General features: G+C 38.7%; 1 protein-coding gene across 8 annotated transcripts in view; it reads left to right on the top strand.

The window, feature by feature from the left end:
* Window positions 1-25,951, top strand: part of ACTN2 (actinin alpha 2) — a 69,889-nt gene that overhangs the window by 31,992 nt on the left and 11,946 nt on the right. For 3 of the 8 annotated variants that reach the window (XM_080389114.1, XM_080389108.1, XM_080389112.1), the window contains exons 4-16: window positions 605-691; window positions 1,777-1,864; window positions 3,973-4,051; window positions 7,499-7,580; window positions 9,735-9,820; window positions 12,472-12,564; window positions 13,582-13,812; window positions 14,968-15,115; window positions 16,670-16,820; window positions 22,589-22,697; window positions 23,530-23,670; window positions 24,056-24,238; window positions 25,381-25,515. In XM_080389114.1, coding sequence (XP_080245240.1) covers window positions 605-691; window positions 1,777-1,864; window positions 3,973-4,051; window positions 7,499-7,580; window positions 9,735-9,820; window positions 12,472-12,564; window positions 13,582-13,812; window positions 14,968-15,115; window positions 16,670-16,820; window positions 22,589-22,697; window positions 23,530-23,670; window positions 24,056-24,238; window positions 25,381-25,515 — 1,613 coding nt within the window. Of the gene's footprint in view, window positions 1-604; window positions 692-1,776; window positions 1,865-3,972; window positions 4,052-5,706; window positions 5,786-7,498; window positions 7,581-9,734; window positions 9,821-10,957; window positions 11,044-12,471; window positions 12,565-13,581; window positions 13,813-14,967; window positions 15,116-16,669; window positions 16,821-22,588; window positions 22,698-23,529; window positions 23,671-24,055; window positions 24,239-25,380; window positions 25,516-25,951 lie in introns of all 8 variants that reach the window. The other 5 variants (XM_080389110.1, XM_080389113.1, XM_080389107.1 and 2 more) reach the window with 3 other exon arrangements.

The raw sequence follows: 25,951 nt of genomic DNA on the forward strand, positions 1-25,951 counted from the left end.
CACGGCCACGTTTGAGAACTGCTTGGCAGGAGGCTAGGTGGCTTAGTCTCGGGAGGTGCTGTGTCTCTTGAGCTGTTCTTCATATCTAGTCTGTGCTGGCGCTACAGGTAAAATTGTCAAAAAAGTCTAAATAGTATAGAGGAATTTCTGAGTACCATTTTTTTAAAAAATAACACTTAATATCCTGTAGTTTCTTAAAGTGTAGGGTAAGACCATTTTTTTTTTCAGTTCCTTTGTATTTGAAAACAGTAAGGCTGATATTGTTCAAACTTTAAAGTATTTCCCCTCAGGCTCTGTCCAAAAAAATCAGCCTAAAAGGTAAAGATTTGAGACAGTTACAACTGCCTGGAGAGAAGCCTTTTGGCGTGGAAGGGCTGAAGTGACCTTAACCTCAGTAATCTTCACTCCTACTGCCAGGGTAGCACAAGCATGAGTTTGTTGAAAAATGAACCCAGGTAACTCTGTGTAGATAAAGAATTACAGTAGAAATATAATAAATTTATGAATGTATTAACAATATATTATTTGTAGAAATATATGATTAAAATAAGAGAAAATGGAAAGCACATTATAAATACTACTACTGTCTCTCTTTTCACCTTAGAAATTGTTGACGGCAATGTGAAGATGACACTGGGTATGATTTGGACTATCATCCTTCGCTTTGCTATTCAGGATATTTCAGTGGAAGGTAATAGTAATGCAACTATGTTAAATAATTAGGAAATTTGTTTAAGGACATTTTTATATGAGTTGTGCACAAGTGAGATGAGTGTTTTAAAAATAAGTATTTTTTCACAGAAAATGATACTACAAGTTCCCTACCTGGTGACAAAATCAATTTCTGGAGGGAAAAAGTAATACCTCTTCTCACCCTGACAGAGACATCGAGCCAGCTTTCTAAATGCAGAAGTTCTGGGCGTGTCTCTCAGTTATAGCGATAGAAACATGCCTGTGTTTCTGAGATTCGGTAGCCTGAAACTGTGCTGTGCCCTGTACTTTGGTCCTTGTTCCAACATACTTTTTTAATCCTGTCCTTTTCCCACATTCTTTGCAAATATTATCTGATTATATCCCTCTTCTTTCTATCACTTCTTTTTCCCCCACTACTTCATTTTTTTTCTTGTTATCTTTCACTTGGTAACCAGCTCCAAAAAGTGTGTTGTAGTTACAGTACTCTTTAAATCAAATCTGTGCTGTGAAAAGTCTAGAATCATAGAAACAGATCTCAGTTTTCAACAAAAGTGGAGTCAATTCAAGCTCTGCATGCTGTCCTGCCCATAATTTGTGTTTAAATGTGGACCTAACGGTATATTTGATCTTTTCTGTCCTTTATTTACGCATTCAGATGCTCATAGGGTTCAGATAATGAGGGTATTTCTTCAGCACTTACACCTCCCCATAAGCAAATGGACTGATACTGCAAGCGTATTTCATGTAGGCACTAACACAATCTTTTATGTCTAGTTCTAATATATTTGTATTGGGTGGTTTTCCCCAAATGTACATTCTGCTGTCCAACCAGTATAATTTCTTAAACTTCTAATTATCCCAGAATTACTGTGCAGGCAGAGATTCTAGTCTGAGTTGTTTCAGTTGAGCTGACCTCCATGTCCTAATGGAGCCCCATTAGTTCATTTGTATGAATATATTTTAGGATGAAATGTTTATGCCAGCCAGGTTTGGGTGGCTGAACAGCATTTAAGATGACAAGAAATAAATTACTTGAGCACTTTTTAGATTTTTCCTTTTTTTAATGCCTTCTGTCTTTTACAGAGACCTCTGCCAAAGAAGGGCTGCTGCTGTGGTGTCAAAGGAAAACTGCTCCTTACAGAAATGTGAACATTCAGAACTTCCATCTTAGGTAAACTTACATTATTTCAAGGATAGAAGCAGTCTAAAATATTTTAGGTCAAATTTTTCCCACAGTTGTGTAGGTATATATTCGTGTGAATTTAACTCTTCACTGTTAACTAGACTTTTTTCAAATTCTCATGCTCTGTCCTCAGAGTCTTATTTTGGTTAGCGTTTTGCATTATTTACCATGACTTCCATAGTTACCATTTAAAAAAAATAATCCCTACTTGATACAAAATGACCATATTACATTATTAGAGGTCCTTGGTATATAGGAATACCTAGTAGTGCAGCACAGTCCCTTGGCAAATGACTGTGTTCAAATGAGAGCGGCTGTAGCTATAGACTGTTCCTGGCAAAATTACCCATGTTTTGAGCATGCAAAGATCTCATTATGGTGAATCAGGTGTTATTATTTTGTGACATAGCTATAAATAGGGAGCCAAAACCACACTCGGTACATAACAGCAGTACTTTAAACACGTTTGTTTTCAGAATTGGGATCATTATGTAAGTCAGAAAATTTAGTGAAGCTCCAGCCTTGCGGTGCTGTGTTTTCATTAAGGGTTAGAACGGGAGTTCCAGGCCATACACAGGCTGCCCGGTTTGGGGATTTCAGTGGGCTAGTTCCTGTAGCTCTGTTGGTGACCCACCTCATAAACCCACATGACTTGCCATTTGCACTTCCTAACCATGTGATCTCGCCTTCCCTGAAATCCTTGGAGTACTTACACCAGGAGCTCTGTATTACAGTGTTTTGGTGTTTTGAATTCCTTCTTAATGTGCAGCACCTAAAGCACATGTAGTGATAGAGAAGATATGGTTCAACATGCATTCACAGATAAAAACCATTTGTTTGATTTAGTCCCCCTATTGTCTTTAAGAGTTCTGAAATTTGTAACGTGTTATTTTCCTTGTATATATAGAGATATATTTCAGTAGACCTTGATATGAATGCATGGTATACTGTAAATTACAGTATCAGAATCTTAGTGTGTACACATACATATGCTGGTCTGATACATGGTGTGGGGAAACATCTTGAATGGAAGTACCTTGATTAACGTTTGAGTTGATCAGCTCTTACAGTACTACTTTACAGTAGGCTCTCCAGACCGTTTTAGCCCATACCTTTTGGAAAAAAAGGCTTTTTTTATGTTGGTGCTCATTTTGATTCAGTTTTATGTTCTAGATGATTTTATATGCCAATTTTATATGCCAGTTTTATATGCCAATTTTATATGCCAATCTATGTATATTCTCCTTAATTATATTACATTTTTATTAGCGAGAATTCTGTTATTTGAAGAACTACCCAGGCATCTCAGTGAAAGGGATTGTAACAGAATTAGCATGCTTAGTATCACACAACCACTGCACAGAATAAGACCTCAGACCCACAATCCCAGTGATTGCATAAAGTGTTTACATAAAGTATATTTCAGAATAATTGCTTCTGGCGGAAAGGAACCTCTTGTCGTTGTTCCAAATAGATGTTATTTGTAGCTCTGTTCATTGGCTGATCTTGCCTTGAAAGGTAGTGGGCCTGAAGTGACACAGAAGTGTAAACTCAGATCAAAACTGTCATATGTGTGAAGTGGTTTAAATAAACCAAGCTGATTTATGACTTCTTACTTCTGTAAGCACAACATGGTTGTGCCATTAAGACTGTCTCAAATAACTGACACAGAAAAGCCAATTCCTTCAGCAAATTCAAGTAATTGCAGGTTTGCTCTCTCTTTTATTTTTTCGCAATCATACTGTAAGTGTAATAGGAGATTATGCACTTTCATTGATGAATGTGTACTCTGAGCTACCCTGTAACACTCTGCACAAATTAAGCAACTGAAATCAGGGACTGCTGCATGTCATGTACACTGCCTAGAAAGTATTCTGAAGTCCTGAAGTGTGTGTGGACTCTAGAGTAAAGATACGGACTACAGGAAGAAGAGCACAGTAACGGGAAAGCTCAGAGAGATGAGAGCTGGCAGAACATAAGTGTCAGAATTTGACAAGAGATTTCCTGCTTCATTGTAAGCCTTGAGCAAGGTTCAAACTGTAAAATACCATGACTTTATTAACTATTTTTTTTCCCTTCTATTTTTTGTTGTAAAGCTGGAAAGATGGCCTTGGATTATGTGCACTTATCCACAGACACCGACCTGATCTTATTGACTACTCCAAGCTAAATAAGGTCATCAGTCTGGGTGGTACAGCATGCTGTCCTGCAATGATTTGGCTCACTTCTGGTTTGCTTAGCATGTTTTCTAAAAGACAAGCTGAGGAGTGCATACTAATTCTGACTGGCTTTCTAAGCTCCCTCCAAAAAAAAGTGATATAGAGGAAAGGACCTCATGACTGTCCTGTGTCCTTTCTCCTTCCCATTACAACAACTTCGGCAATTAATTGCGAATAATCTAGTTCTCAGCTGCCAGGCAGTTGATGAAGTCTTTTACACTGCCCAATACAGATATTAAATCAGATACATCGGAATTCTCCATTCACCACTGACAGTATTGTACAGACCATCCTGTTTTGTATTTGGTGTAAATGACCATAGTTTGCTGAGCAGTAAACAATGTGATGATTAATCCTAAGATTCCTTAGAACAAACACTGCCCGTGGTAACCGGGAGTATGCAATAAGTTACTAGTCTTACATAGAAAATATTCACCAATTCTTAGATTATACTTCTACCTATACCTCCAGACAAGTGGAAACAAAACTGGTACCCTAACTTCCTTGGATAGTACCTCATGGGGATTATGAAACTATTTTATTACAGTGTGCTACTCTTGGAAAAATGCACGTTTTCTAAAGGATGCCAGCCACTTTGGTTTGAAAGTGAGGAACGAGGAGCAAGTAATAATGTCAAAATTTCAGGATATCATTACTGAAGAATAAAACCTGGAAAGAAAGTAGAATGTTGTTCCATGTTAGCGCTCTATACATACGTACCATTTCCTGCTCTATGGAATGAATGCATCTTGAGGTCTCATGTAAACACCAGTGAAACAGAAAACTTAATCACGGTTTTAATTTGATGAGTGCAACTTTTCGTTGATGAGAGAGACTGGTAAATCATGGACTGTATTTTCCATTCCATGCCCTTCCATTCCAAATTGATTTTAGTAATGGAATCAACTGTTATCAGAAAGTCTTTGATGAGGGAAAAGATAAATGAATGAAATGAAAGTATTTGAAAGCTTAGTCTGCTTTACATATATGTTAAATTTATGCTGGGGTCCCCAGGGTATGCAGTGATAAAAATTAAATTGACTTACTCGTAAACACATAGGATTTTAATTTAGGCAGTTGTTAAGACAACTGCAGGTCTGAACCAAAGGGCAAAATATTACCCATCAATGCCAACGCGTTCTCTAATTCTATATACAGTCTTTCCTAAGGATAAACACATTCGTGGAATGACTCAGTTACCTGTCTCTGTGTACATGTGCTTAAGCATGGCACAAACAGAAGTTACTTTGATCAAGTTTGTGCTTTGAAAAGTGGTGCACAGTACTAAAGAACTTCACAGTCTGACCATGCTATATGTGAGTGCTAAGAAAAGGGAACAGAACATAAGCAGATCTGCCTCAGCACTACTATTTCCCTCTTAGAGGTTTCCAAAATAAGAACAGGTCAGGTTTCAAACAGGCTGAGCTGTGGCACGTAAAGCACATGCAGAAAAAACCTAAAATAGATCTTGCTTTTCTGACCTGGCTGTGTTTGATTGACTGCTCATTTTGGTTACATTAACAGCTGTCTTGGTGTCTTGTTTCTTGGCTTCTTATCTCCTGCATGCTGTCTTTTCCTCTTCTCACCAACGTGCTTTGTGTGAACTTGTAGCTGGAAGGATGGCCTTGCTTTCAACGCCCTTATCCATAGACACAGGCCTGATCTTCTTGACTATGACAAGTTAGATGAGGTATTTCTCTAGCTGTAGCAGAGATTTTTAGTTACTGTGGCTTCTAGTTTGTTTTTTTTTTAAGCATGAGTGATGAAGAACTCCAATTATTCAGAAGCTGCTGTGATTTTAAATAAATCCTTTGCCAGTGGAGCACTAATTAGTCATGGACTTAGTATCAAGCACACCAAATAGGAGGTGCTCATCACTCATCCCTAATCGAAGTGTTTTAACCTAGTCAATAGGTCTCGCTTAGATTTAGTGTATTTTTGTCCCATTTAATTCCAGTAAGAGTTTTTGTATACACATTCAGTAAATGTATTACACACAGTGTCTTGTGTAATAGCAAAAATATGTTCATGGGGTTTAAATATTGTCCACATTTTAAGTTTCTCTTAATGTCAATGCTGCACAAAACTGCTAAATGATGATAGAGTGAGAACTTATGATTGGGGACTTTGTATTCTGTTATACTCAAAATATTTAAAAATGTTTAAAAATGTAAACTGTTCTTCATAACTCATTTTATTGGACATGCAGCTTTTAAAGGAAAGGCTATCTAGTATGATATGTTTATAGAAAGATCTGTCATGGCACTACTATTCATGATACCTGGCATATATATGTGGATGAGGAACAGATTTCTGTGAAACTCAAATAATTGTTGTGATTCCATAGTAAGTAATCTTACTAAGTTCATTTCAAAGTAACAAAAGAAGTGTGCTTGAGACTAGATCACTTAATAGGAGATGCTTGTATTCACATGGAAGCCCTGGAAATTCCATCCAGAATGCCTGTTAACATTTTTTCAGTGCTCTCCAGCATCTCTAACTTTGCTCTTCTGTGTCCTGTTTTCCCAGCCTATCTCTGTAGCTATTGGCATTGTTCAGAGTGGCTATGATCATTTAGCAGTTTATGAATACGTGAAAATAATGACGGCATTAATGGCATGAACTGCCATTTCACATAGGGGGGGTTCTCTCCATGCTGATACAGAAGGCTGCTCTTAAGAGCAGCCCTAATGTGACACACTCCTGCATTGTCCGTAATAGCTATCTGTAGCGTAAGACGTCACATGTATGCTGTTTATCTGAACTGTGCTCACTGCTTCCTTTCTCTTTCCTTCAAAAAAACAAAATCAGAATCTCAAACCAGATGAAGTTCTGGAATTTCCACAGCTCTAAAATTAATTTTATAGAGGCTTTACAGTTTTGTCTGTCCAAGGCAAAACTGGGAAGTTTTGCTCCTTCTGGGGAACTGTTCTTCTGTCTGTGCTTGCTTCATCTTATGCATGCACCTGACCAACAGGGAACTCAGTAGAATTTATATCATTGTAATATAATGTATAGTAGGTATAAAACGTGCAGGACTAACTTTGTGATGAACAGTTTAGTATAGCCTGCTGGGCCAGTGGCCTCGGCTGTATGTATTACTGCTGTACTTCATTCAGAATTAGCTCAGAACTGTGAGTATACACTATCTATGTTCCCCTCCAGAATATATTTGCAGCACTCCTAGTGGTACATAATAGTTTATTAATGTATAAGTATAGCAACATGTAATGTACGTATAGCAGTAGATAGACCAAAAGTTCTTATATCTAGACTGTGTTTTGAACAACAGTTGTGGGTCCAGTTTACAGTTTGGGAAAACAGTAAGTTGTAGTATACCTGCTGTAGTCTTGCTTCAAGGAAAAACTTCTGTCTTTGACTCATATTTTCTTGTTTAATGCAGGATGACCCCATAGGAAATATCAACCTTGCCATGGAAATTGCTGAAAAACATTTGGATATCCCTAAGATGTTGGATGCAGAAGGTGAGAGTTACATCTTACTGAAGTTTGTCTCACTCATAAGCAGGACACAAACTTCTTTTGTTTTGTATCTAGCAAATTTTCAACATTCCATTCACATGAATCATAATGGAGCAACCTGCTTTGTTTTCAAATGTCTTCCTTCTTGCTCCCCTTGTACTGAATAGTTTCACTCACTTAATTCCTTGCTTCGTTCCTTGTTTGTTATTGTTTGTATTTATTATACTACTTTGGACCGTAACCTCAGCACATGGCCCCACTGTGATAACTGAGGTGAAATGCAGGATCAAAAGAAAATCCTTGCATTTAAGAAATTAAAATCTGAGTCTAGTAAAGGGAAAAAACAACTGTTAGCAGCTGGAAGCTTATTCACTTTCTTAAAATGTTTAAGTGAGAGGGGCAGAAATAGAAATAGAAGTACAGAACTTTCAAAATATACTAACAACATGTCTCCTATTAAAGAAAGCGAGGTTGAGAGAAGCTTTGTTTTTAGTTATTTGTAAACTATTTGCAGTGGTAGTTTTAACAAGTAGCTTCATGTTTGGTTTCTTTTGTTGACAAATAACAACAAAATATTTGTTAAAGTTCCTGAATTTCTTCTCAATAACCAAACTCTTGTACTCCAGACAAAAAATGGTGCCAAAATACAGGAATTTGCCTACACTAGTTTAAAGCATTCTTCTGCAAGTATGCAGACTCTGCTCTGGTGGCATGTCAGTAGAGCGGTGCTAAGATGGGAATCACCCAGAATACTGAAACTGACCATGTCTGCTCCTCTTGAAGCCTTTGGTAGGAAAGTTAGGTCAATACGGGATGATTTGGAAAATCCAGGTTGTAACCTCTTCCTTGAAGAGGTTACTTGGTTTCACCTTCATGCTTCAAAAAGAAATTGGTTTTGTCTTTTGAATTGTAATTCCCCTTTCATGTACTGCTTAGTTATTTTGCTCTGAAATTCTCTGCAAGGAACAAACAGAAGTTCTACCTCCTTACCATTGAACAGCTCCTACTATCACTCTCCTTTCCTAATTTTTTTCTATTCACATACAATGTAAGAATATATATATTTATTTTTTTTTGCCTCACTGCATTTTCTGCACATTCTAGCCCTTATCTTACCATTCTCCTTCTTGGCAGGGGAGGGGTAAATGAAATCGTGCTTCTTCTAATGCCTTCCAAGTATTGATCATCACTGTTTACTCTCTTGATTTCCACTGTGTTCTCTGTGGAAACTTTGCAAAGTTTTGTCCACAGCTGTGTGAAGTAGATGTAAAATCAGTAAACACGTTGGTCCTGAACTTAGAAATCTCACTGTTAATGTTAGAAGTTGTCACCTCATTCCTGGGTCTTTTCACACCGCTATCTTCCTGCTCCATAGATTGGCAGGAACCTTGTAGCTTGCAGTAGCATCATTCGTCACTCAGCCCTAATTGGTGTGAAACCACCTTTTTCTGCCTTTCTCTGTTAAGTTTTGAAAAGGTCCATTTTTACCAATGTACTCATACCTTGATTGCACCTCCTTTGTACTTTCACTCTTTACTGCTGTAATAGAGACAAAGCTATCAGCCAGCCAAGCCAAACTCTGCTGTGATTTGTGCTATTAACAAAAAGACAGACTGGCACGAGGATTGCAAAACTGTTACTATCCAAGCTTTTCTTAGCACAAAATGTATTTCTGGACTGCAGGAGTTCTACAGGTTTCCAATGTATGTCAATACCCTGTCAGTCATGGGGACCCTGTATGCCCATACACTGTAAGCATGCCTGCTTTGCGAGACTGTCAGTGGCTGTGTTTAACTCTGGGTTGATTCTAGTGATTTAGATGAATTTGCTTTGGAGCGACAGTGAAGCTGAACCCAGAAGATCTGCCAGCCATGCCATCTGCTACGAAGTTTCCACAAACCAGAAGCTGCAATACCCTTCTGTACAGTCTCAGCCTTCATGTGTTTTGCCATTTCAGGGAGAATTACATACTTTGCATTTACTGGAAAGCTTCCTAAAGCTTAGGTAGCTTTGCACTGGTACCAGTAAACAGGTGCAACCTGAATAATGGTGTATTTATTTTGAATCCTTACAACACTGAGGTGGCATCATCAGTATAACCTGATGGAAGTACCTTGTGAGATTTGCTGAGCAGTTAACCCTCTTCTCTCTACACAGATGTAGTAAACACTGCCAGACCTGATGAAAGAGCCATTATGACTTATGTTTCCTGTTACTACCATGCATTTGCTGGTGCTCAGAAGGTGAGACTGTAGAAGATGGATCAGATCTCATCCTTCACCTTCTGTCTTGTTTCTTTCAGCAGTTTTTCCTCTTCTGATCTTTTCCTCACTAGTTACTAGGACAGCATCTTAGAGCTGAGCTCATTTTCTGTTGCTTGATTTTCTCTGTGAGCCACTGTCTCGGTAGAGCCAGTAGTAGTCTATCCATTTGTTCCATAGAAACAAACCTTCCTGTCTCATCTTTCTGTATATTTACTAATAATATCCAGTAGGTTTTTGACAGCTGGTTACTGAATGGGATAGAGGACATTATTCTCTTTAATTGAACTTGTGTGCATTTGTTTGAAGCACCTTTAAAAATGCAAGATGAAAATAAGCTCATAGTGAAAAACCAATTTCATCAGGAGACTGCCATCTCTTTTCTCCCTGCTGGATATTATTCCTGCTACAGATGTCAAAGTCATCATATCAGACGCTCAGAAAATAAACCCTTCTCTTGTGCTTTCAGGATTGTTTTTAAAATGTTAAATGCTTAATGGTAAGTACAAACAGCAACATAAAATGTTGCTGCTATGCAAAAGAGACACAGAAACACACACAGACATCTCAGAAGAACTCTGGAATCATGTCCTAATGAAAAGAAGGAAAAATGTAAAAAGCAGTTCAGAGCTGGACATACTTCAGGTATTAGTAATATAAAGAATACTGATATATAATGCTAAAGTTATAACTAACCCACATGCAACTTCCAGAGAACATCTCCCCAGATCAAAATGCAGTCTGACTTTCCTGTGTCTTAGTCAAAAAAACATTCTAAGTCACCAAACATATGTGTGCCAGTTTTTAAGCAGATAGTCCTAGTAAAATTATGGTTGCTCCCCCTGTGACAATATTGCAGAATCAAGCTTATTAAAAAAATTCCACCTTTTTATAAGAGCTTATGTTGAATTTCTAGCTTACGTTTTTTTCTGTCAGCACCCATCAATCTAACACTAAATTTATTACAGCTTTGTAGAGTTTCTAGACTACAGGACTATGGACAAGAGAACAATCAGAATGACATTATGTTGTGCTTTTATTTATCCATCCTGTTTGCTACTCCTCGACTCTTTTGTTTTGTTTTGTTTTTTTCTTTTAATTTTTCCCCGCCTCTTGTAGATATTGTGAACACTCCCAAACCTGATGAGAGAGCTATCATGACATATGTGTCCTGCTTCTACCATGCTTTTGCTGGAGCAGAGCAGGTATAAATCAACTGTCCCTTCAGGTTGCTGTGTTTTTGATTGGTTGTTTCACATTTCCACTAGTTTATTAAAAAAACCTGATTTAGTACTTTGTGGTTTTAATTAACAATTGCAAATATTACTTGAGCACTAATACTCATTTTTAACCAACACTTGAACCTGTTTTAGTTAAATGTTTTGTAGCAACTTGAACTCCAATGGACATTCCTGTTTCTAATTTTGGGTCTTTATTTGGTGTTTGTAAAGATTATTTCAGAAAAACTATTTGAATATACTGTGAAGAGCAGTTATTGATTGTTGCTACATCAACATCTTATGCATTTTCTGCATAAAAGAAAGTTTGACTTTTGGAGATGGAGACTATTTTAGACTTATGCTGAGTAGTAATTTAGGGCTGGATTGGCAAAGATGCCGAAAAATGCAGAAAGGCACAGAAGACATCCAACACATTATTTGTGCCCAGTTGTGGATCAAAGTACTAGTATAAAAGGCAAGAACATCAGCAGTAAATCTGTCATACAGGATGGGATTCTCACTTACAAGCATGTCATTTTCCACTGTTCTGCTTCATACATTTCTAGCCTAAAAACGCCAACTCACATGAAAAAAAAATAATAAAGAACCCTTAAAGTAGTTGATAGTTCTCCATCCTCAGGATTTTATTTCCCTTCCTGTCTGGTAGGCCCCCTCCGCTGTGTCATAGCACAGCTGTGCTGTTGCACCCTTTTGCTTTTGGGTATGAAGGTTTGGCTATTCATGCAAAAGGGGGATTCCAAATACTCTGTAACATAGAAGTCTACACAGATATTTACATGATTGGCTATACTCCATACTCACATTTGTATGAAAGTAAAGATCTGTGACGTCGAACTACTAATGTAAATTTTAAATATGGTAGAGCTATAAAGTGCCTTCACAAAGAAATTTGGCTGGAGGCATGAAAAGATTTGCTGTCAGTGGTTGAGTTGCATGTATTCTCAAGGGTATATATGCATATGATGTGTAGATACAGAGTGGTTTGGGACTCCTGCATCACATGCAGTGTATTGCCAGTGTGGCTAACAAATCTAATACTTTTTTGGTGTGATTAAAAAAAATAACCTAGTAGGTTAACTTTAAGAATGGCCTAAGATGTCTTTGAAAACCAAAGTTTTATTGGAAAACTACAATGGCAGTGTGAAATTCCCCTTTGTAAAATAAAGCTTCACTGCAACAAGGTGACTTCTGTGCTGATCTGTGCCTTATTCAGGCCATTGGAATTCGTGACTACAGGAGGAGGGTAAATATATAAGTTACCTAGGAGCACAAATCAACAATTATAAAACAACGTGATTTTTATTTGCAGCAGACACATTCTCTTTCTCCAAGCCTGTACCTGTCTCAGAATGTGTTTACGAATATGTCCTGTTTATTTGCTGTGTTTTACAGGCTGAGACTGCAGCTAACCGGATCTGTAAGGTGCTTGCTGTGAATCAAGAAAATGAGAGGTTGATGGAAGAGTACGAGAGACTAGCAAGTGAGGTAAAGACAGCTGCATCTGTAATGTGGTGACAATTATGTTCATGAGATGCTGAAATCTGAAAGAGTCATGGACTCTCTGCAAGACAGCAAAGTGAAGACACTAGGAGGGTAAATCTCACAGTCGCAGGGTAGAAAGCCGAATTGCCCAAGATCTCAAGGTTCAGGTGACTCCTTTGCCACAGACTTCCCGTGTGACCTCCAGCAAGTCACTGAGTCTCGTTAATGTGCCAGAAACGTTGTTTTGAGGACTGTCACCGGTCTGCCTCAAGACCAAGCTTGCTGTCTCTGTAATCTCCAAACAGAGCCATCCTTGACCAAATGTGGAGCATACAGGATCCTGTCACTCCAGGCAAGCCTGTTGGCTGCTTTGTGTATGGCAAAGCAGACCTGGACAGGGTCTGCCAGGGTGTTTGCAGTGCGCCTGTGAACACAGGCAGCAAATGAATGAAGAGGGGGGCACATTGCGCTCCTCCTGTCTTTTCCTGGTCAATGGGAAATTTGTTGTCAGGACTCCAGATGTGTAGTGCACAAGTGAAAGCCGCCTTGTCTTTAACACATAAGCTGCAAAAACATACTGAGATAATAGACACAAAGACAGTGCTACGTTGGCAGTGACAGACTTCTGAGTGAAGGTTTTTACATGACCCGAGTGACTTGGCTGGTATGTGTCCTGATCTCATAACTATGACTGCTTGAGACATCAAGACCAATACTTTTGAAAGTGGCAAGTGATTTGGGGTAACTCGGGTTTTTAGTAATTAGCTAGAGACACCTTACAGGTGTGCTCATCTTCCTGAAAATCAGGGTATTTCTAGAAATACCTAGAATATCTGGGCAAATTAGTTGAAAAAATACTGTTCAGCTTTGAAAATCTTGTGCTTACTTGCCATTAAGGTACTGATACCAGCTGAAGTCAGTAATATTAAAATGGAGCAAACTTAATTAGGGTTTGTGCATTCAATATGATCTTTTTTTTTTGGTTGCTTTTTCATTGCCTTTATTGCAATTGTTTGAAAGCTTTTAGAATGGATTCGCCGGACAATTCCTTGGCTGGAAAACAGGACCCCAGAAAAAACAATGCAGGCTATGCAGAAGAAGTTAGAGGATTTCCGGGACTACCGCCGCAAACACAAACCTCCTAAAGTCCAAGAGAAATGTCAACTGGAGATCAATTTCAACACCCTGCAGACAAAACTGAGAATCAGCAATCGACCAGCTTTCATGCCATCAGAGGGCAAAATGGTTTCAGTAAGTAAAGGAGACATCAATATTCTGTTCTCCGTTTTATCAATGTTCTCACAAAAGTGTTAATGTGAAAGATTGAAACGTCATTTTAAGTCATCCTCAGAAACTTCCATTTGTTGCACTCTGTCAATACCAAACCACTGTTTTTACACATTCTCTTTCATTCTAGAATCTTGCTTTCTCTTAAGCATGCTCCTGCCTCTTTGAAGGCTTTCCCCAAGAGCAAATTGTTTGCAGACAATACAGACGATACAGAGCTTCCTTTGGGAGCATTATCAATACTTCTTTATCAGTGAGGCTAATTGTTATTTATTTAAGCAAAACTCACAGTGGTTTCTCTGACATTTTGGTCATCAGATTTGCAGAAACAGATATTGCTCAATATGTGTTTTTACTTTTTCTACTTTTTCAAATTAAGTTTTCCTTTTTCTTGTGTCTGTGAAGATAAGAATAGTCAGTACCAAGAATTCTTACCTGCTGATAAGTATTGTGAGTTAACTGTGGGTCAAAATATTTCCTGTGAAATATAGCAAACCTGTTTCTGAACTCTGTTCTGTCATTGTATTTTGGTTGCCCGGATTTGATAAACAGATGATTGCTCTGTCTGAAAAGAGCCATTGTCTGCTCCTCACATGCAGAAGATAAGGGCCCTGTTACTTCATTTTCCTAATGATGCCTTTGAGCTTCTGAGGAAGCTCACAAAACTTTGTGCACCACAGCAAGTGAAATTCATTTGTATTCCAGATAAAACATGCACCGAATCCTCTTGATACTTATTATTTTGCTATTGTCAACTTCTGAGAGCAAAGCACTTTTATGCTGATAACAGATAGGTATGTCATAAAAGAACATGCACATTATAAAATGGGAGGTAAAAACAATATATCGTGAAGACACTGAATGTGTAGCTATGCTTGGAAGCCATTTGTGTAAGGGTTCCTTTAGGAACCCACCTGAACGGGATGTGCTATTGGAAGCAGAAGTCTGGACTACAAGACTTCCTGAGCTGTCCGACATTTTCTGTGATTCTGTGATTTTACAAAATTGGAGCATAAAAACTTCTTTTTGGAGCAAAATTCTGAATGAATCAGAAATCTGCAAATTTGAATAAAAGGAGATTATAGTTTCATTGCTCTCTCCTATGTATTCTCTTCACAGGATATTGCCGGCGCTTGGCAGAGACTTGAACAAGCTGAGAAAGGCTATGAAGAGTGGCTGCTGAATGAAATTCGAAGACTGGAGAGGCTTGAACACTTGGCTGAGAAATTTAGGCAGAAGGCTTCCACTCATGAGCAGTGGGCATATGGTGAGCAGAGATGGCTTTTAACATTTTTCATGTTTTAATGTTTAAAGTTGAATTGTCAGTGCTGGATATTTGCCAGCCATAAGCTCGCTCAGAAGTAGTTTGGACAGTTTTACAAACCTAAAATAATGACACATAAAATTGCAGGTTCTGTTGACTATAGTCATGATCCTAACTTGTAGGTATGTTGCTAATTAAATGTAACTGTAAATATCATACTCTTGAGGTAGTGAGTCAAACTTCATGGGAATATTCAGGGTTTGAATAGAGGTCATTACTGCTAATAGATTCCTATATATTTGTACACCAGCAAATCAACCAGGAGCAGTGACACCACTGGTTAATTATGAAATTATTAAGAGTTATTCTGAGTTGATTATCATTTGGTCATCATGATGTTTTGAATAGTCCACATAAATGCCGTGGTAAAGGACTCATTTCTTCTTTGCTCCATACCCCGGATTACACCCCATTTACAGTTCTGTTTTGTAATGGCAGCCTAACTTTACAAGTAGTTGTAACAGCTATAGGACCATACACTGGCATGCAGTTTTGTTGGGGACTGTTAAACATGAATCTGCCCTATCACCCTATTGTTTGCCCTGACAATAGTCTTCTTGTTTCTGCCATGCTCCTGGCTTTTTCCAGCTAGAATCTTTTCATACTGTGAACGTAAACCAGAATCCATCCTGTAACACAGTTGCTGGAAGCATACAAGGCTGTAGATGGCTGCCAAGCAGGTACTAGAAGTGAAACTACAGCGTTTATCAGCCCCTGAGAGCCTATTTTCTGAACATAAACTACTCATGGTGACATGTTATGGCTGTTATGCAGGGAAAAACTTCACATAAGCTGGTAGCAAGTGGAACAATAGTCCCTTCTGGCTCTAGAATTCACAGAGCTGTATAATGCCATGTGGTGAGCTGCAGTGGTAGGGGCTGTCTGTGTACGTTCAGTTGTCCCAACGCAGGAGCTACTGAGGAGTAATATTTCGGGTTCTGATTTCCTCTTTGCTTTTCTACCTTTTTGTAAATAGGTTGGCATTTTCCACTGAAAATGCAGTGTGTGATACAAAAGGCAGCCACCCAACTCAGTTTTTTGGGTTTTTTTTTTTTTTAAGCGCTGAAATGAATAATGAATTGAAGGCAGAACATGAAAAAGAATAACAGATCATTAGTAAGAGTGAAGCTGAGCATAGCAGTGCAATTTCTGGTTTCATGTCTACTCTATGAAAGACTTATCACAATAGCTTACAGCCCCATTTTTTACCATTATACCATTTTTATGCCAGTTTCTCAAGCAATGCAATACTTGCTATTTTAGACCAGTATGAACAGCCTATGCAAAAATCAAGGAATTACTGAGAGGTCTTTAAAAATATATATTTCTAATTAATACTGTTTTGCTGACAATTTGCTACTGATTTCAATGCGGGCAGGACTTCATCTCATACATGCGATTTTCACCACCGTGCCTCAGTTCAAAATGTTGATTAAATTTGCAGTTGTTCTAACCAATAAATGAGTAAAAAATGACTATTTTAATTTCCTCTTTCAGGCAAAGAGCAGATCTTACTTCAGAAGGACTATGAATCTGCTTCTCTGACAGAAGTCCGCGCCATGTTAAGGAAACATGAAGCTTTTGAGAGCGATTTGGCTGCTCACCAGGACAGGGTGGAACAGATCGCTGCCATTGCCCAGGAGCTGAAGTATGTTCCATTTAAAGGCTTGCAGCTGCTGACATTTAACTTTGCGATAAACTCTTTCCAATGAATTTGATAGTGTCATAGGTACCAACGTAAGAATTCCAGAGATAGCTTCATAAGTATATTATCTGAGCTGGTCACTGAGACCTTTCCCTCATCTCCCCCTTACCCCCAACCAAATATGGATATTGAAATTATTTTCAAATAATTTCCAAAATTATTTGAAAACTCACATTTTAAAATCGATTTGACAGTAATCTTTCAGCATTAGCTCTACTGATGAGTCCATTGTGTGTTGATGGGAATCCTGGAGGCGTTTATTTCTCAGTTCATATGGTCTGCTGATAGGTACTGGCTATGAGTTGTTGAACTTAGAAAATTCACTTACACAATTTAGAGATCAAGCATCTTCACTTTAAAATCAAGTATTTTCCCACAAACATATTGATCTTTTCAAAAAGCTTCACATCCCTAAATTATCTCTGTAGTAGTGGGCAGTGGACTGACTTTTCTGAAGATTTAATTGTCTATAGTATACTTATTTTCACAAACTCTTCGTCTAATATTTGCTATTTTATATATATTTGCTAATATATATAATATATAATATTTGCTAATAACAAAAAAAAATATTGTCTGCATTTTACAGGAAGGGCAGTGGGGCATATGGAAACTAAATGGCATGCTCAGGGTCACACAAGCAATCAAGCACACAAGCTGTCCTATAGGAGAGCAGGAGTTCAACCCACAGTTCCATCAGCTTAGCCACAGAACCATCACTCGGTCACTTAGCACCCTACACCCAGAGAAAACCCAACCAAAGCTGAGAACAATTCTACAACACCTTTAGGCTACATCTGTATTGTTGACATCAGCTGCATAGGTCAGGGATGCAAAAAGTCAAGGTCCCTGACTGGCACCCTTATGGTGGCAGAAGTCCTGAGTGTTGATACGGTTACTCTGGCTAAACTCTGTCTGTATCGGTGGAGCTTGCTTTTGTTTGCGGGAAGGTTGTTAATTCACCTGTGTGAAGCACAGTTTTGTCAGCAAAGCTCTGCCCCTGCTGACAGGACTAGTGTTACGTACTGATGTCCCTATTCTGGTAAAGTTGTCTCGGTGTGTACACCAAGCTAAGCACGTTTGAGTTTATAATCTTATGCAGTTAATTGCAGTGGTTTTGTACTGTAAAACAGTGGTGCTACTGATCTGAGCGATTTGGCACATACTTAAATTCATTGCTTACCCGCACTATAAATCTGTAAAGCCAACAGGAACAAATGTGTGGTAGTCATCAAAACAGGAGCCAAGATCAAAATTCTCAGATTCCTGCCCTTGGCTTCAGCTCTCCAAGCTTCAGTTTCTTACTTTCTTGAATAGGCAAACCAGTTACTACTCAAAAATCAAGTGTTAAAACCGTGCCCTCTTTTCATTTGGTGAAGGACCATGACTCATAAACAGCTCCATATCCATTAACAATTTAAAATTCAGAGAGTTGTCTAAAAATGTAGTGATAGCAGCAGCACTTACAGTAATTGTATAATTCAGTTATACAATTTATAATTTAATTATAAATGATATTCATTTAATAATTATAATATAATAAGTATTTAGAAGAAAAATCTTATTTTTCAAATTTATTTAAAGGAGGAAAAGTAAAGCACAGTGGACAGAGTAAGTAATGGGGTTTGGTTAGTGTGAAAAAAATCCGAAAAACACAGAGAATGCAGATATCACTGAGTACGTGAGCTTATGAAATACCTTCTGGTATGCCTTGATCTCTGTTGTGAAGTTATTTGTTCCTCTCTATACTAAAGAAAGTTTCTGAAACATGTAATCATTGTTAATTCAGCTTCAGCTTTACAAGCGATGAGAAATTTTGGGAATGTCGTATACATAGCACAGCATCTGCTTACCAGCGTTTTGAACCCTGTGTCCTTTATCTCCAGTGAGGCCAGTGAACGCTGTATCCTGTCTATTTTAGGATTGTCTCTTCTCAGATGTTTCAGTAATTTGCTGTGTGAAGTTAAACAAGTTATTCGTGGCCTGGGCTGCAAAGGTGCATCTCTAAAAGCAATAGGTTTTCAGCACCTTTGACTTCACTGCTTCTCCACACAATGGGGCTATCGGTGCCTGATTTTTCACTGAGATTCAGCAGCTTAGTTAGGCTTGGTGCCCTTGGAGAACACTGAATGAAAGGTCATAAAGGCCAGGTTTTATTATTACCTGCAAGCAAATAAGCAGCTTCTATTTAAATATTGATTTTAATTATTTATACATAATTCCTCAAACAATGAAATTCTAGAGAAAAATGCTAATTTTTGTCTCCATTCATATTTTTAAAGGATTGACTAATGTTTGAATGCTAAGAAATGTGCATTGGCACCTGATACAAAACCTATTGAAGTCAACGTGGGGTTTTTTTTCTTGTTTTCTTTCCTTACTGGATCAGGCCTTTACAGAAATCATAATCATCTGTGTCTAAATTCCAAGTCGGTACACCTCCATGTTTTGTTTTAGTCAGTCTCTTGGCTGCCTAGTGTTGGTGTTTCAAAGAACAATTGCTGTGTGACCTTGAACTCTACTAGTTATTTTCCTGCCTGTTCTGGGATTTTGTGTTACAGCAGCTCAGTCCACTCACTGTGTGCTTAAGGGTACAGTTGCTACAAGCCTGTGGGTTGGTGCTGTTTAGATAAAAGGATTTGAGTGTGTGTGTGCAAGCAGGTGATTCCAGCCAGGATGCTGCTATAAGATTGTTGTGTTCCAGCCTGTGTAGACTTAGACAATTCCTCAGCAATGAGGCATGCCAAGGCTTGGATGGGGCTATATACAAAGCTGGAAAAAGTCAGGCATTTCTAAAAAGGGATTTGCCATTTATGACATAGCAAATGCTAAACAGAATTTGAGTGAGCTGTACTATGAAATGTCATATTCATTTATGATCTTGTGTGCTCGTTTCAATGTTTTCAATCACCAAGATAGTTTTTTTGAATGTAGTTTCTTGCATATCCATCACTTCCAGTATAGCATCTTGTTTTCAGCCAAGAAGACCGCTCTCTGTAACACTGGAGAGTCTTTTTGCTTCTGGAAACCTGGGCTCAAATTGTGCTTACGTGCATGATTAACATGAGCCTGGTTCTGAAGCAGTGCTAAAGCATGTTGCTCAGCAGGTTATTTTTGTGACACTATCACTATTCCTAAAGTGAGCTTATACTTAAGTGCTTCTCAGGATCAGGACAAAATCTGACTAAATTTGTAATTCTTTACAGATAAGATTGAATTACTTCTAAGATCAATAGGAATGGTTTAATGATTTTTAAATTCCAAAGGCTGCAGATTTCAAATAACCACATAGAAATGATTGTTCTCTTAGCTCTGTAATACACATGCAGCAGTACTTTGTGTATACATGATAAGCAAAATTTCTTCTTACAAAATGTGAAATCTAGTCTCTTCACAGCTTCAGTGTTGAGAGACATACAAAAAATTAATAGGACAAAGAATGTAAACCTGTGTTTTATTTCAAGTAAATAATCTCCTATGAGTTACTCCTTCCTCTACTCCTGCTTTGAGCAGAAAAACGTTCTTTGACACATACAATACAGTCACTTGAAGTAAACTACATACAACAGGCATGGAGAGGCAGTGGAGCTACACTGTTTGATGCCAAGTGGTAATCTAACTTAGGATTTTTGACCCACACAGGAGTGCCCTTTTTAAAAGTTGTTTTGGTAATATTATTCTCCTACCTATTTGTCCACAGCACATATCCCTTGGAAGAAATAGGATAGCAGAGATATTATGGGGAATGACTGAACCTCCCTGGCAGAGCTGGTGGAGGAACGTTGCACATTACCTTCCGGGACTTTGACCAGAGCTAGTACAATCAGTCCCTCACTTTCATGGAAGGGCACCTGCCCTTATTCTAATTGACAAAAGGGGATAAGTGATCCGTTGAAACAAAAATAAAATTTGCAGTACTTTCAGGGATGTGACCTGGAGTATCTGAAAAAATACCCTGTCCATATTCTGGTATATTAGATTTGGTATGTGAAAAGAGACCACAATACAAATCTTCATATCTCATCCACTTAGTGAACTCACAGGTCACACAGGAACGTTATCCAATAATCTCAATATGCTATAATGAAAAAAACCAACTTCCAGCCATGGCAGTAAAATATATCTCAGCCTGTTTCACCCAAAACACCGTGCTTTGTTGCATCCCTTGAAGACTAACAAAAAGGCTCGCTCCAAAGGAAGGAAGCATGTTTTCAAGTTATGGAGCCCTTGTATAGTATGACTTGTTGGCAGCTTTCTCTTTATGTATTACAGTTCTACTTTTACAGTTTTGAGTTGTTTCTATTATATTTTAAAATTGTTATAGCATTTTATTGTTACTTGGTTTATTATCCTTCACTTTCAAGAGTTGCTTGATTGCAGCACACCTGAAGCCTCTTCTAAACATCTCAGCTTTATGCTGAACCAGATTGCTCTGACTGAACTTAGAGGAGGAAGCATGAATGCTGCCCCTGGCCTACCGTGTGGCTTCCTAGAGGAAGGCTACCTCTGTTCTCATTTTGTCCTCTGTGAATCTCTAAGTTACTGGCAGAGTGATTTGTACATGCCTCTCTCCAATTGCCTAGAGAAAAATGCTCAAAAGAAGGGAACAAATTCGATCTGCATTTAATGTCTTGTTCAAGCCTTAAAGTAAATCTTAGCTTCATGTCGCCATACTGTCACATAATCATAGTCTCAGCAATGTTCAGTACTGGGCAAAGTGTCCTCAAGGAGCAGCGAAGAGCTAAATTCAGTGGGTGATGATAAATCAGTAGAAGTGAACTTCCAAAGTGCCAAACACATGTATTTTACTATGGTCATGATGGCTGCAGGAGAAGCAAGGAGATTGTCTGCCATCGAGATCAAATATTCTATTTGAGACAGGCTCAGTTCAGAATCTCAGGATAGAGCCTTGAAAAGTTATTCCAGTCTTAGGCAGAATAGTAAGTTCCTTTCGGTCAAGATAATATAAGACTACTAAGCAGGTGCAAAAGCAGTGCTAGCTGCTGCACCCTTTGTGGGTGAACCGATTCATGCTGGTGGCATACGTGGGCCTGGAGAATCCTGTTCACTGAACCAGCCAGTTCTAGGGTGGAGCTCTGTGATGGGTTCCTGGAGAGGAAGATGAAAACTGTTCTCTGTGCCCCAGATCTGAGCAGCCCCTATTAGTATTGCCAGGCCTGTGAGAGAGAGATCATGTTTTGAGTGCAACCTGAGGTCTGCTTCTCAGTTAAATAATTTCAAAGTGTATGAGGCTGGAAAGGATCATTGCATTATTTAAAAGGAAATGTGTATTTCAGGCCAATTAATTTAAAACTGTAACAATCTTCAGAAACTTGATAAAGCCCCAGACCAAAGCGTTCTGGTCTTCGGGATATCAAATTGTTTGTGCCACAGGCATAGCTGAGACAAAGATGGTTAGATACCTTAATTGTCTTAAATACCTGCACGTTACAAGTGGGTACTTGATTTTTCTCACAACAGAGGAGGTCGATCCTGTTCCAGTGCTGTGCTTCTTGAAATGCTGAATGTCTAGATTACACATGTCTATACTGCAATACTTGCTTACCTGGAGGAGAAATATTGGGTTTAAAAAAATGAGGGGGGGGGGGGGGGGGGGAGAGTGGAATTACTGAGGGCCGGTGGAAGAGTGTAGACAATGCAACTGCTCCTGTCTTTCAGAAAGTCACACAGATTTTTATCTTCACTCTTAGTGAACTGGACTACCATGATGCTGCAAGTGTCAATGATAGATGCCAAAAGATATGTGACCAATGGGACAGCCTGGGAACACTTACTCAGAAAAGGAGAGAGGCACTGGAGGTAAAGCATATAACACTGATCAGCAGCTCAGCTGAGGCAGGGAGCGGGGAACGAACCATTTGTTTCAGATCTGGAAACAGTGCAGTCGAGCACCCACTTTGGAATCTGAACAGCAATAACCCCTTTCCTCAGATCTCCATTTCATTTTGGTGTGGTTTTATCTGCAAACAGATTGAATTGCTCAGAGCAGACTTGACAGTACTCAGCTGCCAAGGACAGTCCTAAAGCAGCAACAAATGGCATGCTGTTTATAGCCCCACTTTTTGGGAATTTGATGTTCAGCAAGGATAACAAAAGCCCTTAGGTGTTTACCTTTTCATACTTCTCTGAGTTTAATCAAGTGTGCTACAGGATAATGGCTAGCACTGGGTTAATTTTTTGGTAGTGAGTATTCCAATGCAGTGAGATACTTCCCAAACCCTTGTTCTTTAAGAAAAATAGAAGTCACACACATATGACAAGGTGGAAAATATACGCCTAACTCCTCCTTTTTGTATTTACAAGAAATGACTAAAGTAAGATTAGCAGATTTTGATTTGCAGATAGATTACAGTAACAAAAATACTTAAAATATCAGTAGTGAAAAAGTAATTTCACCTATTAGCCTTCAAAGGCACACACCCCTTTCAACATGTTGGATAGAAGAGTATCTTTACTGCAATGAGTCCTATGGCCTGGAGTCGGAATCCTTAAAGCAGGTGCTGAGATCAGTTGACAATACAATCAATTGCTTTTGTAAAGATCAGGCATGATTTTGTGCATGGCAGGGTATGTGTGCAGAGTTAGGTCTTGCCCTAGTAACAAAGGACTGTACCTTTCCCAACCTGTACAGAGGACGGAGAAATTGCTTGAAACAATTGATCAGCTTCACCTGGAGTTTGCCAAAAGAGCTGCTCCTTTCAACAACTGGATGGAAGGCGCTATGGAAGACCTACAGGACATGTTTATTGTTCACAGCATAGAGGAAATTCAGGTAAGTGGTTGTCTATGTTTTGGCTTACAGTCATAGGGAAAATAAGAAAGGAAGCTTTTCCTTCCTGGTGAGTAAAACAGCTGTAAGAAAAAGAAACCCTACCTTTCCGACATTTTCTTTGTGTTAGGCAATGTCTGCTCTATTATAAATAGGGCTCTTCATTGATATGAAAGCATATTCCAGAGATCATGGAAGAAGCGATGGTCCTGATAAAGTGAATGAGGGCTGTTTCATGAATGTATCTACACGTATGATTTCCTGTATCTACAGATATATGTAAACAGGGTGTTTGAGAGGGTGAGAGAAGAGCTGTGCTTATTTACAGCAGATCTTCCAGATGTTGGAAGAAAGTTTTCATGCTTTTCCTCTCTGTTTCTGATTTTAGAGTTTAATCTCTGCACATGATCAGTTTAAAGCTACTTTGCCAGAGGCAGATGGTGAAAGACAGGCCATCCTGTCAATCCAGAACGAAGTTGAAAAAGTTATTCAGAGTTACAGCATGAGAATAAGCGCAAGCAATCCTTACAGTACTGTTACTGTGGAAGAGATTCGTAGCAAGTGGGAAAAGGTAAGCATGCTAAATACATAAATAACATAGTATTCTAGTGTAGGAATACTAAGAATATTCAGAGAACTTTATAATAAATCTGGAAATTACTCTAGAATATCAGATGCCAGAATGAACTTTCTACAGTACCTTATGCTCTCCCTTACGTTTGCTAGGCTTGCTTCAGAATATCCCTTGCTCCCATCGCTCAATATTACCTATGTCCTTTCTAGGGGGGCAAGAGAAGCAGGTGTTGGGGCTAGTGCAAGCTGGTGGCTGGCCAGCAGACGGGCCAGGGGGTCCTGTTAAAAGAAGAGAAAATTATTTTATTCTTTCTCTCAGTATAAACTGTAGTTCATGCATCTCTTCTACACAGCTTCTACTTTTCACAAATGTAAAAAATGAGCACCTTTAGGATCATTAGTGTCCTGTCCAATTAGACTGAAATTGGCAATTACCTTAAAAAATTACTGAGGAGGGATTAAAGGGAGGCTCCTAGAGCTATCGCACAAACTTTATTTTGTTAGTGACCAAGACAGGTAATATGCTGAAGGGAAATGATTGTGTAGAATGTATGAATTTACCAAATACCTAAACTTCCATGGACAAGAACACACCCTCAATGGGTTGTAAAAATCAAGTAATAAGGCCTAAATTCAGAATCTCCCAAGGCAATCCAGACGTATAAGCCAAAAAAAGCATTTGCAATGTATTAGAGGCCTTCAGATATACCTGATGGACAGGATATGTCTCATGTTATCCTATCATAACAGCTGTGCTCGAATAAAATGTTTTGCACTGACTGTTCTTAGAACAATTACTTAGAGATTGAAAACCCAGCTGTTTCAAAAGAAAAACAAAGTAACTGCTCTAATATCAGTTCAAGGTTAAATAATTGTCGTGAACTTGAATCCAGCCAGAGGTGAGAATTTCTTCTTTCTCCTTATCAGTTTCTCTGGTCAGGCTGCCCAAGACCTTGTTAGCAATTTCTTATGTTAGCACAGAATTAGTAATTAAAACAGTGGTCGTGTTTCTGGCTTGCCCTTCTGATATCAGCCTTCAGACCAATAAGAAAAATGAGTAACTGTGGACTTATTAGTTCCATTTGTTTTTAAAGTATTCAGTTGTGCCTGCTCACACTTAGTGCTTTCCCACTGTAACAGGTGAAGCAGCTGGTGCCTCAGAGGGATCAATCCTTGCAGGAGGAACTAGCCCGCCAGCATGCCAACGAGCGCCTGCGTCGCCAGTTTGCTGCTCAGGCCAATGTCATTGGGCCATGGATCCAGACCAAGATGGAGGTGAGTGTCAGACCCTCATGCAGAAGCTGACAAACAAAGTGGTTTATGATTTTTTATCTCTGCTTTATATACAAGACAACAGCAGTCTCCATGATAGTTCACCAGTTTTTTGATCCTGAAGTATTTAGCACTTGTTAAGATTATGTTTAAAACTGTGGAAGCCTGTACAAGTGGTACATCGATGGTGAGCGGGAGATGTAGCTTTGAAAAATCACTCACTAAACAATTGCTGTTTAGCTTCTGCTTTCTGTAAAGGAAAGATACCAGGATCACTGTGATCTTAATACTAATTCCAGAAATAAACGTGCCCCATTTCTTTCGAAATGTGTTTTCAACAGTGAAATTTCTTGTCTCCACTGTATGAAGGTTTCATTGCTGTTGCTTCTTAGTATGAAAATATTACATATTTATATGAAAGCTGGTCAAATTAGCAAAT

This window comes from Falco punctatus (genome assembly GCF_963210335.1).
Source record: "Falco punctatus genome assembly, chromosome: 5".
In the NCBI taxonomy this organism is placed as follows: Eukaryota; Metazoa; Chordata; class Aves; order Falconiformes; family Falconidae; genus Falco; species Falco punctatus.